The sequence below is a fragment of the Eleutherodactylus coqui genome, chromosome 3, assembly GCF_035609145.1.
Source record: "Eleutherodactylus coqui strain aEleCoq1 chromosome 3, aEleCoq1.hap1, whole genome shotgun sequence".
NCBI classification, from domain to species: Eukaryota; Metazoa; Chordata; class Amphibia; order Anura; family Eleutherodactylidae; genus Eleutherodactylus; species Eleutherodactylus coqui.
Genome location: NC_089839.1, coordinates 44,511,183 through 44,531,232, shown reverse-complemented (window position 1 = coordinate 44,531,232; position 20,050 = coordinate 44,511,183). Strand labels below are relative to the sequence as shown.

General features: G+C 40.0%; 1 protein-coding gene across 3 annotated transcripts in view; it reads left to right on the top strand.

Moving 5' to 3' along the window:
- TTC7A (tetratricopeptide repeat domain 7A) overlaps positions 1 to 20,050 on the top strand; it is a 436,415-nt gene that overhangs the window by 1,165 nt on the left and 415,200 nt on the right. For 2 of the 3 annotated variants that reach the window (XM_066595533.1, XM_066595532.1), the window contains exon 2: positions 18,426 to 18,589. The exons of the other annotated variant lie outside the window; for it this stretch is intronic. In XM_066595533.1, coding sequence (XP_066451630.1) covers positions 18,426 to 18,589 — 164 coding nt within the window. The remainder of the gene's footprint in view (positions 1 to 18,425; positions 18,590 to 20,050) is intronic. 3 annotated transcript variants of the gene reach the window in all.

Genomic DNA, 20,050 nt, shown 5'->3' with positions numbered 1-20,050 from the left:
TCTATTATCCATGTATCTCATATCTATATATCCATCTATTTATTTATTTATTTATTTATCTATCTCATATCTATCTATCTATCTATCTTTTAGCTATTTATCATTTATCATCTATCTGTTATCTATCTATCTATCTATCAATCAATCTCTTATCTATCTATCTCTTATCTATCTATCTATCTATCTATCACCTATCTATCTCATATCTATCTATCATCTATCAATCTCTTATCTATCTATCTATCTCTTATTTATCTATCTATCTCATATCTATCTATCTATCTTATATCTATCTATCTATCTATCTATCTATCTATCTATCTATCTATCTATCTATCTATCTATCTATCATCTATCTATCTCTTATCTATCTCCTATCTTTTTAATATCTATCTATCTATTTATATCTATCTATCTATCTATCTATCTATCTATCTATCTATCTATCTCATATCTATCTATCTATCCATCATCTATCTGTTATCTATCTATCTATCTCTTATCTATCTATCCATCTATCATCTATCAATCCCTTATCTATCTATCTATCTATCTATCTCACATCTATCTATCTCTTATCTATCTATCATCTATCAATCTCTTATCTATCTATCTATCTATCTATCTATCTATCTATCTATCTATCTATCTATCTATCTATCTATCTCTTATCTATCTGTCTCTTATCTATCTATCTATCTATCTATCTATCATCTATCTATTATCCATCTATCTCAGATCTATCTATCCATCTATCTATTTATTTATATATCTATCTCATATCTATCTATCTATTTATATCTATCTATGTATCTCATATCTATCATCTATCAATCTCCTATCTATCTATCTTTTATCTATCTATCATCTATCGTCTATCTGTTATCTATCTATCAATCTCCTATCTATCTCTTATCTATCTATCTATCTATCTATCTATCTATCTATCTATCTATCTATCATCCATCTATCTCATATCTATCTATCATCTATCTATCTATCTATCTATCTATCTATCATCCATCTATCTCATATCTATCTATCCATCTATTTATTTATTTATCTCCTATCTTTTTAATATCTATCTATCTCATATCTATCATTTATCAATCTCCTATCTATCTATCTATCTATCTATCTATCTATCTATCTATCTATCTATCTATCTATCTCCTATCTATCTATCTATCTATCTATCTATCTATCTATCTATCATCTATCTATTATCCATGTATCTCATATCTATATATCCATCTATTTATTTATTTATCTATCTCATATCTATCTATCTATCTATCTTTTAGCTATTTATCATTTATCATCTATCTGTTATCTATCTATCTATCTATCAATCAATCTCTTATCTATCTATCTCTTATCTATCTATCTATCACCTATCTATCTCATATCTATCTATCATCTATCAATCTCTTATCTATCTATCTATCTCTTATTTATCTATCTATCTCATATCTATCTATCTATCTATCTATCTTATATCTATCTATCTATCTATCTATCTATCTATCTATCATCTATCGATCTCTTATCTATCTCCTATCTTTTTAATATCTATCTATCTATCTATCTATTTATATCTATCTATCTATCTATCTATCTATCTCATATCTATCTATCTTTTATCTATCTATCCATCATCTATCTGTTATCTATCTATCTATCTATCTCTTATCTATCTATCCATCTATCATCTATCAATCCCTTATCTATCTATCTATCTATCTATCTATCTATCTATCTATCTCACATCTATCTATCTCTTATCTATCTATCATCTATCAATCTCTTATCTATCTATCTATCTATCTATCTATCTATCTATCTATCTATCTATCTATCTATCTCTTATCTATCTGTCTCTTATCTATCTATCTATCTATCATCTATCTATTATCCATCTATCTCAGATCTATCTATCCATCTATCTATTTATTTATATATCTATCTCATATCTATCTATCTATTTATATCTGTCTATGTATCTCATATCTATCATCTATCAATCTCCTATCTATCTATCTATCTATCTATCTATCTTTTATCTATCTATCATCTATCGTCTATCTGTTATCTATCTATCAATCTCCTATCTATCTCTTATCTATCTATCTATCTATCTATCTATCTATCAATCTATCATCCATCTATCTCATATCTATCTATCATCTATCTATCTATCTATCTATCTATCTATCTATCTATCTATCTATCTATCTATCTATCTATCATCCATCTATCTCATATCTATCTATCCATCTATTTATTTATTTATCTCCTATCTTTTTAATATCTATCTATCTCACATCTATCATTTATCAATCTCCTATCTATCTATCTATCTATCTATCTATCTATCTATCTATCTATCTATCTATCTATCTATCTATCATCTATCTGTTATCTATCTATCTTTCAATCATCTATCAATCTCTTATCTATCTATCTCTTATCTATTTATCTATCTATCTATCTCTCTCATATCTATCTATCTATTATCTATTATCCATCTATCTCATATCTATCTATCCATCTATCCAGCTCATATCTATCTATCTATCTATCTATCTATCTATCTATCTATCTATCTATCTATCTATCTCATATCTATCTATCTATCTCTTATCTATCTATCTATCTATCACCTATCTATCTCATATCTAGCTATCATCTATCAATCTCTTATCTATCTATCTATCTATCTATCTTATTTATCTATCTATCTCATATCTATCTATCTATCTATCTTATATCTATCTATCATCTATCTATCTCTTATCTATCTCCTATCTTTTTAATATCTATCTATCTATCTATCTATCTATCTATCTATCTATCTATCTATCTATTATCCATCTATCTCATATCTATCTATCATCTATCTATTTATTTATATATCTATCTCATATCTATCTATTTATATCTATCTATGTATCTCATATCTATCATCTATCTATCTATCTTTTATCTATCTATCATCTATCTGTTATCTATCTATCAATCTCCTATCTATCTATCTATCTATCTATCTATCTCTTATCTATCTATCTATCTATCTATCTATCTATCTATCTATCTATCTATCTATCTATCTCTTATCTATCTGTCTCTTATCTATCTATCTATCTATCTATCTATCATCTATCTATTATCCATCTATCTCAGATCTATCTATCCATCTATCTATTTATTTATATATCTATCTCATATCTATCTATCTATTTATATCTATCTATGTATCTCATATCTATCATCTATCAATCTCCTATCTATCTATCTTTTATCTATCTATCATCTATCGTCTATCTGTTATCTATCTATCAATCTCCTATCTATCTCTTATCTATCTATCTATCTATCTATCTATCTATCTATCTATCTATCTATCTATCTATCTATCTATCATCCATCTATCTCATATCTATCTATCATCTATCTATCTATCTATCTATCTATCATCCATCTATCTCATATCTATCTATCCATCTATTTATTTATTTATCTCCTATCTTTTTAATATCTATCTATCTCATATCTATCATTTATCAATCTCCTATCTATCTATCTATCTATCTATCTATCTATCTATCTATCTATCTATCTATCTATCTATCTCCTATCTATCTATCTATCTATCTATCTATCTATCTATCTATCTATCATCTATCTATTATCCATGTATCTCATATCTATATATCCATCTATTTATTTATTTATCTATCTCATATCTATCTATCTATCTATCTTTTAGCTATTTATCATTTATCATCTATCTGTTATCTATCTATCTATCTATCAATCAATCTCTTATCTATCTATCTCTTATCTATCTATCTATCACCTATCTATCTCATATCTATCTATCATCTATCAATCTCTTATCTATCTATCTATCTCTTATTTATCTATCTATCTCATATCTATCTATCTATCTATCTATCTTATATCTATCTATCTATCTATCTATCTATCATCTATCGATCTCTTATCTATCTCCTATCTTTTTAATATCTATCTATCTATCTATCTATTTATATCTATCTATCTATCTATCTATCTCATATCTATCTATCTTTTATCTATCTATCCATCATCTATCTGTTATCTATCTATCTATCTATCTCTTATCTATCTATCCATCTATCATCTATCAATCCCTTATCTATCTATCTATCTATCTATCTATCTATCTATCTATCTATCTCACATCTATCTATCTCTTATCTATCTATCATCTATCAATCTCTTATCTATCTATCTATCTATCTATCTATCTATCTATCTATCTCTTATCTATCTGTCTCTTATCTATCTATCTATCTATCATCTATCTATTATCCATCTATCTCAGATCTATCTATCCATCTATCTATTTATTTATATATCTATCTCATATCTATCTATCTATTTATATCTGTCTATGTATCTCATATCTATCATCTATCAATCTCCTATCTATCTATCTATCTATCTATCTATCTATCTTTTATCTATCTATCATCTATCGTCTATCTGTTATCTATCTATCAATCTCCTATCTATCTCTTATCTATCTATCTATCTATCTATCTATCTATCAATCTATCATCCATCTATCTCATATCTATCTATCATCTATCTATCTATCTATCTATCTATCTATCTATCTATCTATCTATCTATCATCCATCTATCTCATATCTATCTATCCATCTATTTATTTATTTATCTCCTATCTTTTTAATATCTATCTATCTCACATCTATCATTTATCAATCTCCTATCTATCTATCTATCTATCTATCTATCTATCTATCTATCTATCTATCTATCTATCTATCTATCTATCTATCATCTATCTGTTATCTATCTATCTTTCAATCATCTATCAATCTCTTATCTATCTATCTCTTATCTATTTATCTATCTATCTATCTCTCTCATATCTATCTATCTATTATCTATTATCCATCTATCTCATATCTATCTATCCATCTATCCAGCTCATATCTATCTATCTATCTATCTATCTATCTATCTATCTATCTATCTATCTATCTATCTATCTCATATCTATCTATCTATCTCTTATCTATCTATCTATCTATCACCTATCTATCTCATATCTAGCTATCATCTATCAATCTCTTATCTATCTATCTATCTATCTATCTTATTTATCTATCTATCTCATATCTATCTATCTATCTATCTTATATCTATCTATCATCTATCTATCTCTTATCTATCTCCTATCTTTTTAATATCTATCTATCTATCTATCTATCTATCTATCTATCTATCTATCTATTATCCATCTATCTCATATCTATCTATCATCTATCTATTTATTTATATATCTATCTCATATCTATCTATTTATATCTATCTATGTATCTCATATCTATCATCTATCTATCTATCTTTTATCTATCTATCATCTATCTGTTATCTATCTATCAATCTCCTATCTATCTATCTATCTATCTATCTATCTATCTATCTATCTATCTATCTATCTATCTATCTATCTCTTATCTATCTATCTATCTATCTATCTATCTATCTATCTATCACCTATCAATCCCTTATCTATCTATCTATCTATCTATCTATCTATCTATCATCTATCAATCTCTTATCTATCTATCTATCTATCTATCTCTTATCTATCTATCTATCTATCTATCTCTTAGTTATCTATCTCATATCTATCTATCTATCTATCTATCTATCTATCTATCTATCTATCTCATATCTATCTATCTCTTATTTATCTATCTCATATCTATCTATCTATCTATCTATCTATCTATCTATCTATCTATCTATCTATCTATCTATCTATCTATTATCTATTATCTATCTATCTAATATCCAGCTATCTCATATCTATCCATCTACCTATTTATTCATCTATCTCATATCTATCTATATCTATTTATTTATCTATCTCTTGTGCTCTTCTTGCATACATTATACACATGTGCCTGTCTTTCACATATTACACACATCTGCTTCTATTATACATGTTACACACATGTTCTGCTTTTGCACATATTATATACATGTGTTTTCGTTGCACATATTATACACACACGCTGCCCTTGTACATATTTGCCAATTTTCCCCATTTAAGGGAAAAAAATTCCTTCCCAACCTCAATCTGGCAATCGGAGTAATCCCGAGATCACCGACCCTTTTGAAGTAGTCAGCGATTATAAAATATAATATTGTATCGCTCAAGAAAGGTGTCCAGTCCTCTCTTATACTTTTATCGAGTTCTCCATTACCACATCCTCAGGCAGAGAGTTCCACAGTCTCACTGCTTTTACAGTAGAGAACCCCCTTGTATGTTGGTGTAGAAACCTTCTTTCCTCTAGACGTAGAGAGCGCCCCCTTGTCACTGTCACAGTCCTGGGAATAAACAGATGATGGGAGAGATCTCTGATATATTTATACATAGTTATTAGGTCGCTCCTCAGATGGCTTTTTTCAAAACTAAATAATCCCAATTTCGATAACCTCTCTGGGTGTTGTAGTCCTCCCATTCCATTTATTACTTTAGTTGCCTGCCTTCTTGCGTACCGGTGCCCAAAACTGTTCACAGTATTCCATGTGTGGTCTGACCAGTGACTTGTGCACCTAGACCTCTTCTGATGCACCCCATGATCCCATTTGCCTTGGCAGCAGCTGCCTGACACTGATTGCTTCAGTTAAGCTTGCCATTAACTAAGCCCCCCATGTTACATACACATCCCACAGCAACTGCCCACAGTGGGTAATAGGCGCTCCTATCACAGTTACTGATGATGATGTCACAGCTTCGGTCGCACAGGTATAATAGAGGAGATCACAGTTTCCTCCTCCTGACTGTATACTTCTGATCTGTAGCTTATATGAGTGACTTATACAAGGTAATGATAATTCAGCTGTCCTTCAGCAGCCACAAATGGTGTAGTCTCAGATAATTCTGTGTTGATGCATCTTCGGATAGATGTGAAACTGAAAGTAAAAAGTCTCAGCCTGAAGATGGTGCTTAATAAGTATCAGACAGGGGGCTGCACTGCATGGAAGTGGCCGCAATACACAGAGGAGACCTCCAGAGTGTGATAGGTAATCAGGTGAAGGCAGCAGCAACTGTGTTTTCGCAGGAGTGGCCTGCATAATCCTGTCTACGTGTGAGGCTGGCCTTTGTGTGTGCAGTATTCCGCTTTTAATGAGGTCGGCTTCACTTACGACCCCACGGAGACACATTCCTCGAATACCTCATCTACCTATTATATACTCCAAATAAGAGAGAAACAAACGAAAACCTTGTATAGAGGCACCAAATTGGTGACCCTTTCATGATACAGGTAAATGGTTGCGTTCCGGTTATCCGTCGCAGCGCTGTTTTTTCTGCCGTGACGGAACTCCCATATAGAATCACACAGCGTGTTAAAAAAACGCTCTTAAAGGGGTTGTCCCGCGGCAGCAAGTGGGGTTATACACTTCTGTATGGCCATATTAATGCACTTTGTAATGTACATCGTGCATTAATTATGAGCCATACAGAAGTTATTCACTTACCTGTTCCGTTGCTAGCGTCCCCGTCGCCATGGTGCCGTCTAATTTCAGCGTCTAATCGCCCGATTACACGCGCTTGCGCAGTCCAGTCTTCTCCCTGGTGAATGGGGCCGCTCGTGCCGGAGAGCTGGTCCTTGTAGCTCCGCCCCGTCACGTGTGCCGATTCCAGCCAATCAGGAGGCTGGAATCGGCAATGGACCGCACAGAGCCCACGGTGCACCATGGGAGAAGACCCGCGGTGCATCGTGGGTGAAGATCCCGGCGGCCATCTTGCTAAGGTAAGAAAGAAGTTGCCGCAGAGCAGGGATTCGGGTAAGCACTAAACTGTTTTTTTTTTTAACCCATCCCTTGTGTTTGTCTCGCGCCGAACGGGGGGGCCTATTGAAAAAAAACAAAAAACGTTTCGGCGCGGGACAACCCCTTTAATGCTTCGTAGATAAGCCTATAATTTTGCTACTGAGGTTTTCTCTCTTCACACCCTGCTTGCGCCTGTTACAGCCGTGTGTACCCGGCTTATACCAGCCTCCTCTTAGACTGGCATCGCCAGCTGCTGGCACCGAGGAGTCTGTTTGTTTTACCTTAATCAAACAAGTCCCAATAACTCTGCCAGGTCCAGACACAATGGCTGTCGCTTCAGCCTCTTAATGACGGCACAAATCGCCTTCTCCACATTTCGCACATGGCAGAGCTGTGTGAATCCGTGTCTTGTGCCACGTACAGTGCCATCAGAAAAATAACTCTGTCATACAGCGTGCCGTGGTACATGGCCCCCTTAGATACCTCTAGATTAAATTAGAGGGATACAGAGGATTTGCTTGGTACTTCTGTGGGGGCCGTTATTACGGCTACCTACGACTTGCAGGTTGTATCGAGCTGAACCGTAGTAGTGTGCTTTAGCCCCTAAAGGGTTTTCCAGGACTTTACTATTGATGACTTATCCTTACTATAGGTCATCAATAATTGATTGGTAGGATCCCTTCTGATCAGCTGTGCGCCTGTCCGGCTATCCGCTAGACAGTGCTGAAAGCACATCACTCTGTCCGTACTGCAGTGGCTTGTATTGCATTGCATTCAGTGGGAACTGCGGCTGCAATACCAACCCGGGCCACTGTAGTGTTGACAGCTCTATCTGCTTCCGGCTCGGTCCACACTGACGGTGGATCTGGCGAACAGCTGATCGGCGCTTCATTTAGTTTCCTCCTCACTACGGTAGATAAGGGATAGCTTGCAATTGTGCTACAACCCCATTAATGCTAACCTATGACTCCTACCTGGTCTTTTGAGGGTTGTCTTACCAGGTTGGCGCCTCCACAAATTTAAGCCCTGCCCAGATGATCAGCCGATCTCTACAGATTCAACTAAAGTCATCCTAGCCATTGTCTACTAATAGCGGACTAATACAAGGGGTCCTTTATGGCACTAGCCCTATTCTTCATACACAACACTTTGTATGGTTTTTCGCAGTCTTTTTAATTGACTTTTTAACCCCTTTATGACCTGTCACCCTTTGAGTTTCTCCTTTTTCCATTCATCTCCACAATCCAAGAGCTCTAACATATTATTTTTCTGGCTTGTTTTTTGGCAGGATGGGTTTAATTTTTTTTTTAAACGGCGTCATTTAATGTACCATATAATGTATTGAAAAACGTTAAAAAGTTTCGAAGTGAGGTTCAATGGAGGAAACAGCTGATAGCCGCTGGGTGTAAAGCTAGCTTGGCTCTACTCATACGACCCCTTTCGACCTTTGATAAGCATATCCATCAATGGTCCTTGAACCTGTCCCGCCCCCATAGCGCTATAAACTAAGTTACAAAGTTAAAGGGGTTGTCCCGCGAAAGCAAGTGGGGTTCAGCACTTCTGTATGGCCATATTAATGCACTTTGTAATGTACATTGTGCATTAATTATGAGCCATACAGAAGTTATAAGAAGTTTTTCACTTACCTGCTCCGTTGCTGGCGTCCTCGTTTCCATGGAGCCGTCTAATTTTCAGCATCTAATCGCCAAATTAGACGCGCTTGCGCAGTCCGGGTCTTCTTTTCTCAATGGGGCTCCGTGTGGCTCCGCCCCGTCACGTGCCGATTCCAGCCAATCAGGAGGCTGGAATCGGCAATGGACCGCACAGAAGCTCTGCGGTCCACCGAGGGAGAAGATCCCCGCGGCCATCTTCAGCAGGTAAGTAAGAAGTCACCGGAGCGCGGGGATTCAGGTAAGCGCTGTGCGGTGTTCTTTTTTAACCCCTGCATCAGGGTTGTCTCGCGCCGAACGGGGGGGGGGGTTTGGGGTTGAAAAAAAACAAAACCCGTTTCGCCGCGGGACAACCCCTTTAAGGGAAAAAAATTCCTTCCCAACCTCAATCTGGCAATCGGAATAATCCCGAGATCACCGACCCTTCTGAAGTAGTCAGCGATTATAAAATATAATATTGTATCGCTCAAGAAAGGTGTCCAGTCCTCTCTTATACTTTTATCGAGTTCTCCATTACCACATCCTCAGGCGGAGAGTTCCACAGTCTCAGTGCTTTTACAGTAGAGAACCCCCTTGTATGTTGGTGTAGAAACCTTCTTTCCTCTAGATGTAGAGAGCGCCCCCTTGTCACTGTCACAGTCCTGGGAATAAACAGATGATGGGAGAGATCTCTGATATGTTTATACATAGTGATTAGGTCGCTCCTCAGATGGCTTTTTTCAAAACTAAATAATCCCAATTTCGATAACCTCTCTGGGTGTTGTAGTCCGCCCATTCCATTTATTACTTTAGTTGCCTGCCTTCTTGAGTACCGGTGCCCAAAACTGTTCACAGTATTCCATGTGTGGTCTGACCAGTGACTTGTAAAGAGGAAGAACAATGTTCTCGTCATGTGCACCTAGACCTCTTCTGATGCACCCCATGATCCCATTTGCCTTGGCAGCAGCTGTCTGACACTGATTGCTTCAGTTAAGCTTACCATTAACTAAGCCCCGCATGTTACATGCACATCCCACAGCAACTGCCCACAGTGGGTAATAGGCGCTCCTATCACAGTTACTGATGATGATGTCACAGCTTCGGTCGCACAGGTATAATAGAGGAGATCACAGTTTCCTCCTCCTGACTGTATACTTCTGATCTGTAGCTTATATGAGTGACTTATACAAGGTAATGATAATTCAGCTGTCCTTCAGCAGCCACAAATGGTGTAGTCTCAGATAATTCTGTGTTGATGCATCTTCGGATAGATGTGAAACTGAAAGTAAAAACCAAATTGGTGACCCTTCCACGATACAGGTAAATGGTTGCGTTCCGGTGTTCCGTCACAGCGCTGTTTTTGCAGCCGGGACGGAACCCCCAGATAGAATCACACAGCGTGTTTAAAAAACGCTGTTAATGCTTCGTAGATAAGCCTATAATTTTGCTACTGAGGTTTTCTCTCTTCACACCCTGCTTGCGCCTGTTACAGCCGTGTGTACCCGGCTTATACCAGCTTCCTCTTAGACTGGCATCGCCAGCTGCTGGCACCGAGGAGTCTGTTTGTTTTACCTTAATCAAACAAGTCCCAATAACTCTGCCAGGTCCAGACACAATGGCTGTCGCTTCAGCCTCTTAATGACGGCACAAATCGCCTTCTCCACATTTCGCACATGGCAGAGCTGTGTGAATCCGTGTCTTGTGCCACGTACAGTGCCATCAGAAAAATAACCCCGTCATACAGCGTGCCGTGGTACATGGCCCCCTTAGATACCTCTAGATTAAATTAGAGGGATACAGAGGATTTGCTTGGTACTTCTGTGGGGGCCGTTATTACGGCTACCTACGACTTGCAGGTTGTATCGAGCTGAACCGTAGTAGTGTGCTTTAGCCCCTAAAGGGTTTTCCAGGACTTTACTATTGATGACTTATCCTTACTATAGGTCATCAATAATTGATTGGTAGGATCCCTTCTGATCAGCTGTGCGCCTGTCCGGCTATCCGCTAGACAGTGCTGAAAGCACATCACTCTGTCCGTACTGCAGTGGCTTGTATTGCATTGCATTCAGTGGGAACTGCGGCTGCAATACCAACCCGGGCCACTGTAGTGTTGACAGCTCTATCTGCTTCCGGCTCGGTCCACACTGACGGTGGATCTGGCGAACAGCTGATCGGCGCTTCATTTAGTTTCCTCCTCACTACGGTAGATAAGGGATAGCTTGCAATTGTGCTACAACCCCATTAATGCTAACCTATGACTCCTACCTGGTCTTTTGAGGGTTGTCTTACCAGGTTGGCGCCTCCACAAATTTAAGCCCTGCCCAGATGATCAGCCGATCTCTACAGATTCAACTAAAGTCATCCTAGCCATTGTCTACTAATAGCGGACTAATACAAGGGGTCCTTTATGGCACTAGCCCTATTCTTCATACACAACACTTTGTATGGTTTTTCGCAGTCTTTTTAATTGACTTTTTAACCCCTTTATGACCCGTCACCCTTTGAGTTTCTCCTTTTTCCATTCATCTCCACAATCCAAGAGCTCTAACATATTATTTTTCTGGCTTGTTTTTTGGCAGGATGGGTTTAATTTTTTTTTTTAACGGCGTCATTTAATGTACCGTATAATGTATTGAAAAACGTTAAAAAGTTTCGAAGTGAGCTTCAATGGAGGAAACAGCTGATAGCCGCTGGGTGTAAAGCTAGCTTGGCTCTACTCATACGACCCCTTTCGACCTTTGATAAGCATATCCATCAATGGTCCTTGAACCTGTCACGCCCCCACAGCTCTATAAACTAAGTTACATAGTGAATTACATATCCTAAGCATATTTTTAAGATCCCCATAAGACAATCCCACCAAAAGGTCTCCTGCAGACCTGCGATTTCAGGGTGTTTTTGTAGAAGCACTATTGCTGAATTTTTTTTTCTTTTGTAACATTTAAAATATGAGTGTTTCCCTGGGGTAATCCGGGCAGCGCCCGCCGGGGGGCTGCAGTGAAAGGCGCTGCTCCAACCCCCATGTAGTGGTCAGCGCTCGTAACTGCAGGCGCAGTTCTTATTGCAGTCAACGGGATCCTTGTAATTGCGGGCTGGGGTCCCATTGATCTCAATGAGAGCTGCGCTTGCAATTACAAGCACTGACCACTACACGGGGTCGGAGCAACATCTTCCCTTCTGGATAACCCTTTTAATTTCTTTAGAGAAGCCTATGGGAAAATGTCAGAAAAAAGCCCCATATCGGGAGCATTCTAGTATTTGTAAAAAAAAATGTGTCTGACTCAAAGCCACAAGAAAAACACTTTGTACATAGAGGGTCTCACTTTTCAGCTGAAAATACATTACGGAGCCCGACCAACGCTGGGGGTGAGTTCAGTCTACACAGGAGAAAATGTCAGGAAAAAACTTCATCCAACTGTTTGAAACAACATAACATGTTTTACAAGTGTTTGCAAAACTTCGCACTGCGATTCAACAAGCGACGTGACGACCACAGAAGTGCGTGAGGGGGCGGAAAACTGCTTGCAGGGATGAATGTATTTGGGAAGGATCAGGGAGTCAGTGCCAAGATGATTGCTTCAGTACATGGCATGGTGGCATCTCCGCCCATCAGACCTGGTATACAGCTGTTCTGCCTGGAGGCCCCTCCGTTGTACATCTGGCGGGACTATGTTACGTGCGGAGGCATGCTGTACGTGCGGATACGGTAGGATGCTCTTGGATAAGTGCCTCTATATACTCTACTGCTTACCAGCATTGTCTACTACAGTAATAAAATATCATCACGTTGACCTAACTCTTAAGCCCCATTTACACGCAAGGATAATCGCTCAAAATCTGTTCAAAAGATAGGGAGAATGACAATTTGAGCAATCATTTTGTATCAGCAGCATTTGCATGTAAATGAGGCTCCCTACGCTGTATGCAGAAAACAGCAAGTGGTCTGTTATCTGCATACAGCCTCTTTGTTCTGAATACAATGTTATCAGCACTCCTGTGGAGAATCACAGCATGCAGTCCCTGCTATCAGCTGGCCGGCCGAATGATGGATTTTAAACTCAATAGAAAATCATCCTTCAGCCGAAAAGCTAACAATGGTAGCGTTTACACGCAACGATTATCGTTCAAAAGACATTGTTTAAGCGAATTTTGAGCAATAATCGACCCATATAAATAGGGCTTTAGTTTTATCCGTTTCCAGCAGAGCTGAGTAGAAACCGGTATGCCACCATTGCAGCTCGCAGAGAAGTTGTCATCTAGCTTTCCTAGCCTTCTGCATGACATACTCTTCGTGTGCCTGAGGCTTTATGTACAAGGTGTGCCGCCATATAGTGCTCTGTCGAGTGTGGAATCTGATAGAAAAAGTTATACAGACACGGAACTCCATTTGTTTTAGGGCGGCTACAGACGGATGTGTTTGCGCACGTAAAATATCTGCATGCGATACGCGGAGGATAGAACCTATTGATGTCAATGGGTTCTTTCACATTAATGATTTTTGTTGCAGGCATTTCGGTCGCGCCTGAAAAAAAAAATAGGATCTTCTGTATTCTCATGCATATTTGCACACCAAAGGGCCCCTTAGAAGTTTATTGGAAGTGCGCAATATGCAACGGGATGTGCCATACGCCACACAACCCCGCTGCTAAAAGCACACACCGGGACCTCATTAGTGTTCCTTCAGACGAGCGTAAGCGCAGAACCGGTTGTGATAGTGCCACGTTTTGCGCTGTGAAGGTCATGCTATTGCACTTCTACGCTTTTTACTGTACTTTCTGCGCTGCCATTTTTTTTGATTTCCCGTGAAATTGTACAGTTCAATGCACAATTTTGTGTGGCTCAGGATCGCATTTGCGCACCCCATACACTGTTATGGTGCCTTTGGTGCGCATTTGTGCACCAAAACAGAGCATGTCACGTGAAAAACAGTTTATTTGCAATCGATTAAAAACACTGAAAAAATACTCTGTGAACGAGCCCTTAATGGGGTTTTTTGGGCACAAACTCTGAAAATGCTGAAATCTAGGAAGTACAGCTAAGTAGGGGCAACCTGTACCTTTTATCTGCCGCCCTGGATCCTCTTCTTCATCCTGCGCAGCTGCTGTGAATCACATGCATCACTTCAGCAGACTGTTACCTACAACTCCCAGCATGCATAGAGCTTGTCTCCCAGCCAGCGCTGTAGCTCCGCCCACAGCTAACAGGTCCTACAACTTATCAGCATCAACCAACCTCCCAGAGTGCCAGAGGAAGCTGCCGCAGCAGACAGACGGGTCCGTCCGGCACTCTGAACTGAGCAATACAGCGCAATACTTCCACTCCTGTCCTCCCATCATGCACTGCTCACAGGAAGTTGGAGGCTATAGACAGGGGAGGAAGTAGCAAATGCAGACAAGACATCAGAGGAAGTGGATATATTTTTCAAGCGGAGAGTCACATCACAGCTGGAAACTGAAGAAAGTAGCAAAACCGGGTACAACAAACCTATTAGAAAATGACTTATTGTGATGATGTATAGTAGATATTAAAATATTAGTCCGTGCCCGGAACACCCCTTTAAGGCCTGAATGGTAATCCCACCGGTATGCAGTGCAGTAGTTACTGTGGAAGTCTTGAGAATCATCCATTTTTCCAGGCTCCTTGAGGTTTATCAGGTCAGATTTCTTTTTTGGTGTAGAAGGGAAGTGCGCTCACATGTCCTACATCTAGGAGACTGGGAACATGCAGGGGGGGCAGTACGTCTGATGAATGAGGCACGAGGCTGGGAGGCAGTGATTCATGTGTCCAGCAGTCATGGGAAAGGCTCTCCAAAACTTAACTTGACACAAAAAGTTAGCTTTCCTCTACGAATCCCTCACATTGACCAGCAAAGAGGGATATTCCACATATTCAGTTGTGTGTACACAAATCCATCGACATCACTTACTATATTCCACCCTCGATAAGATGTTAGTATTGAACCTGCAGTAGACTGAGTGAACTTTGGATATTTACATGAGCGGTGATTGGTTTATTACTCTGTAAAGGCCAGCCCTTCTTAACTCTTACACTACCAGGTTAGAGCCCACAGAATGACATTATTTGTGTTACCTTCTGGTATTCGACTTTTACGTTGGACAGATGTAAAAAGTCAAAATGTAGCCTTTCCCCAACACTAATACTCAGCCATGCTTCCCTGCAGCTTGCTGGGCTGCAGGTCCATTATTGCCCACTTAGGGCCTGTTCACACCGTGTTTTGGCAAATTTGGTGTATACACCAAATTTATCCACATAGATTCAGTCAACTCATGGAGGCCAAAGAGTGTCCTCTTGGTCTCCGTTGGGCTGGTATACATTGGGACATCGTTTTCGTGCTCTATAGAAAAGCATGGTTGACTATACAGAGGTTTACAGAGGCATACATCACAGCCTTCTGGTAGAGGCATATATCGGGAAATAGTACCAATGCAGATTTCTGTAAAAAGGCTCTAACATGATGTGAACAAGCCTTTAGGCCAAAAGTTGTCCTCCAAGTCAAGCCACACACTTTGGCCTAGGTCTTGGTGCCCAGCTTGGACTTTCACCTGACAGAAGACCCTGGAAAGTGGACCTTTACTAAAAGTAGTTGAGCTCCTTTGGTATAAATTCTTGTAGTGAACCCGGTGGAGGATGGACCCTCTGGGAGTTTAGGCAAGTAGTCCAGGGGGCTTACCTTGGCTGGGTAGGTCCTCTCAGGGTACTGTCATAGGTATTCACCGGAACAGGGCTCCGGAAGGGCAAGCTGATAAGGAGGCACAAACACTCTTCTCTGCCACATCTCAACTAAACGTTTATTACAACAGTCCAGCAACAGGATTCCGTTCGGAGAATTGAACAGTCAGTAACTGAACACGCTTGCTTCGGCAGTTTGCAGCCTCCTTGCCTCTTCCAAGAAATCTGCTGCGCCCCAACAACCAGCCGCTCGCATCACCTGTATAGGCTCACACACTCTGACAAGACCCTGACCATCACCAATCCGCACCATATGAATGGTCCACCCAAGATTCTGGAAGCTGCAAAACCTAAAGTCAACGTTACACCAAATAGTTCTCTTTACAACTACCAAAGGGGTTGGGGTTTCAGTACCCCTCCGATAGTAGCGTCTTTCCCAAGCAGTTTAAAGGCGAAGTCGGGCTAGCAAAAATGAAATTGAAATCTTGTCATTGTTGTATAAAAACTTAGAAAAGGTATACTCCCTTCACCTGATCCCCGTTGATGAAGGCCGGTTTACCTCTGTACTATTCTTCCTCCTCCAGCAATGACATCATGTAACAGGGTCATGTGACTCCTGCAGCCAATTACCAACTGATCCTGAATTGCATTTAGCCAGTAATTAGCTGCAGCGGTCACATGTCCCTGTGACAGGATGTCATCACTGGAGTCGAAAGCCAAGTGCAGAGGAGTACCGGGCGCCGTCAGAAGGGGAGCTGCACAGGATCAGGTGAATTAAGTATGATTTTTTTTTTTCCGTTTTTAGGTAGAACTAAGAAGATTTCAATTACATTTTTGCTTTCCAAGCTAATTCGATAAATGGAAACTGTCACCTACTTTTAGTCCTATGAGCTCAGTTTATGGGCTGAAAGAAGGTGACCCCCTGAGTCCGGGGATGTAAGTTTTAGACTTCCCACTCTCAGTGCTTCCTTCAGTGGGCACCCGGTTGCTCTAAAGAGCGCAGCGGCACTGGTTAGGTGATGCGGAAGTGGCCAGCGCACTTCGCTCACTACAGGCCGCTGAGGACCAGGTGAAGGAAGTACCAAGAGCAGAAAGACTTCAGAGGTAAGGAGGAGTGCGGTATCTTCAGACTACTTTTTTGGCCAGACTTCTCCGAGCAGCAGATAGGTGTACCTGGCTCCCACTGGTTTCTGCCAGATCTCAGCTGATGGCACTGCTGAACATCTTACGAAATCAAAGAGAAGTATGCATGATGCGTCTTTCATCTGCTGCATTAAGTTTCCTTGGCCGACCACTGTATCTGCAGTACTCAACATTGTCCCATTTCTTTATGCTTCTTCAGAAGAGCTTGAACAGCACAACTTGAAACCCCAGTCTGCTGTGAAATCTTTGCCTGGGAGAGAACTTGCTAATGCAGTTTAACTACCTTGTGTCCTGTTGTTGTGCTCATCTTGCCTGGTATATGACCTGTGCAGGAAACTGTCTTCCATAACCTCACCTTCCACAACCTCACCCATTTGTAATCTTCCTACACGTCTGTTTCAGTTAATGACTATATTTCAACCTACAATTGTTGATCATTATCACCTGTTTGGTATAATTGGTTAATTATACACCGGACTATAATCCTACAAAATCCCTGACTTTGTGCAAGTGTACCTAGAAGAACTGATGCTGTTTTGAAGGCAAACTTTGGTCGCACCAAATACTGATGTAACTTAGATTTCTCTTTTGTTCATTCACTTTGCATTTTGTTTATTTGTTAAGAGAAATAAACTAACACTTCTATTTCTGAAAGCATTCTTACTTTGCAGCAATTTTTTTCAATACCTGCCTAAAACTTTTGCACAGCGCAGTACATGGGCTCAAGACCAAAGCAGCTATTTACTGGCACCAATACTGATGCTGATGTATATTACCTATAACAACCAATCAAAGTTCATTTCATTAACGAAGGAAAGAAATTAAACTGCTAGAGCAGCTCCACAGACTGCGGCCAGGAGTCGGACAAGGAACATTTGTAGCATTAAGAGGAAGTGCGCGCTTACACATTAACAGGATAAAGCACCTTTTTAACCTTCTAATTTGCCCATAATGACATGTTTTATGCTTTTGTGCACCAAGCGTTCAGCGACTTAGTTCTAGTATTGTCCTTGGGATCAGATCCTTCTTTATATGTGACTTTGGCTCTTAGTGACATCCGCTTTAACCCTTGCCTTACAGATGACTTCACGAACCTTCTGCTCGCCGAGGCTCTGCTGGAACTTTGTCTAAGGGAGAACATTGCCAGACTCAAAATGTCCATGCCATTAATAGAAAGCGGAGAGCCAAAGCTACATCAAGCCAAAAAGTATCTAACAGGCATCCTAAACAGAGGCAAATTACCAGTAAGTTTGTTTCACTGAAAACCCCCACCCTCTCCACAATGTGACTTTACTAGTGCGTGTTTTTAGCCAAAAAGTCTCCTATTCAGCATCGTGACCCGTCACAATTTCCTCCAAACTTTCTACATGCCGGGCCAGGCGAGGTGTTAATGAATGCTGCCTCTGCAAATTTTCCTTAGCTCTTCTGTTTTCCACGACTTGCGGGGGGAGGTATAACTGGGAAGCGCATGAGTCAGGGCGTCGTCTGACCGTGTGGAACAAGACATTTGTAAAATTCACTATTTTAAGACGTACTATGTTAACATATCTAAAAAAAAAAAGTAACTTTGATGTTCTCTCCTTTTCATGCTCTTGAATGTGCTTGCTCTGGGGTTGCCGTGGTAGCATGGCAATATTCTAAAAAAAATAAATCTTGTCTTCATTTTGCTGTATTAGGCCAAGTAAAATAGCGCCAACTTATTCTGTAGTGCTTTGGGGTAATTTTTATTTATTACCCACCACCAAGCTGGGTACTCATTTTACTGACCTTGGAAGGATGGAAGGCTGAGTCATCCTTGAGCTGGCTACCTGAACCAAGTGGGGATTGAACTTGCAACCTTCAGGGTGTGAGCGAGAGCTTAGGACTGCATTTCTGCTGCCTTAGCACTCTGCGCCACACAAGGCTCTGTTTTGGGGCAAATCCAGAAATGACAGCTGAGAAACCCCAGTCTTCACACTTTAACCCTACCAGTTGGGATGTGGGCTTTGCTGCAGGGTCCCCAGTGTTAGTCAGGATGCGGGGTCCTAGTAAGGGGGCCACTGATGCTACTATGAGACCAAGACATGGTACCTGAGCGTGGGAACAGATGAGTATTCCGCCGCACAACTTGAGAACCAGAAACAAGTCACAGGTTAGGATACAAGGAACAGGTTCAGCATGGTGGGACAGGCAGAAGACAGAAGCGTTGTCAGTATGACAAGCTGGATCCAGGAGTGGAGAATGCAAAGTAGTCAGGGACTGGAGAATCAGAACACATTTGAATAGCACCTTAAGGGCTCCCACCCACTGGCGTTTTTTTCTCCACTGCGCTGCGAGAGTAAGAGAAAACTCTCGCAGAGCAGTGCGATAAAATCGCAGGGATATCGCTGCGACATCGCCAGTCTTTTCAATGAGGCCAGCGGCAGCAGCGCTAGCCCCATTGAAAAGATATGAAGAATGCCACAGCTGTGACAGCTGTGGCAGGAGTTTCCTTCATCCCCGCGGGGATGAAGGAATCCTCTGTCACAGCTGTGACAGCTGTGGCAGAAGTCCGCGGCATGCTATCCCATTGCTTTCAATGGGATCAGCACTGCTGCTGATCCCATTGAAAGCAGTGGTTTCTGACAAGCCCCGCAGAATGATTATCGGAGAAGGGCTTGAAATATAAGCCCTTTCCCGATAATCATCAAAAAGTGGTGAAAAAAATTATTAAAAAGTTACTCACC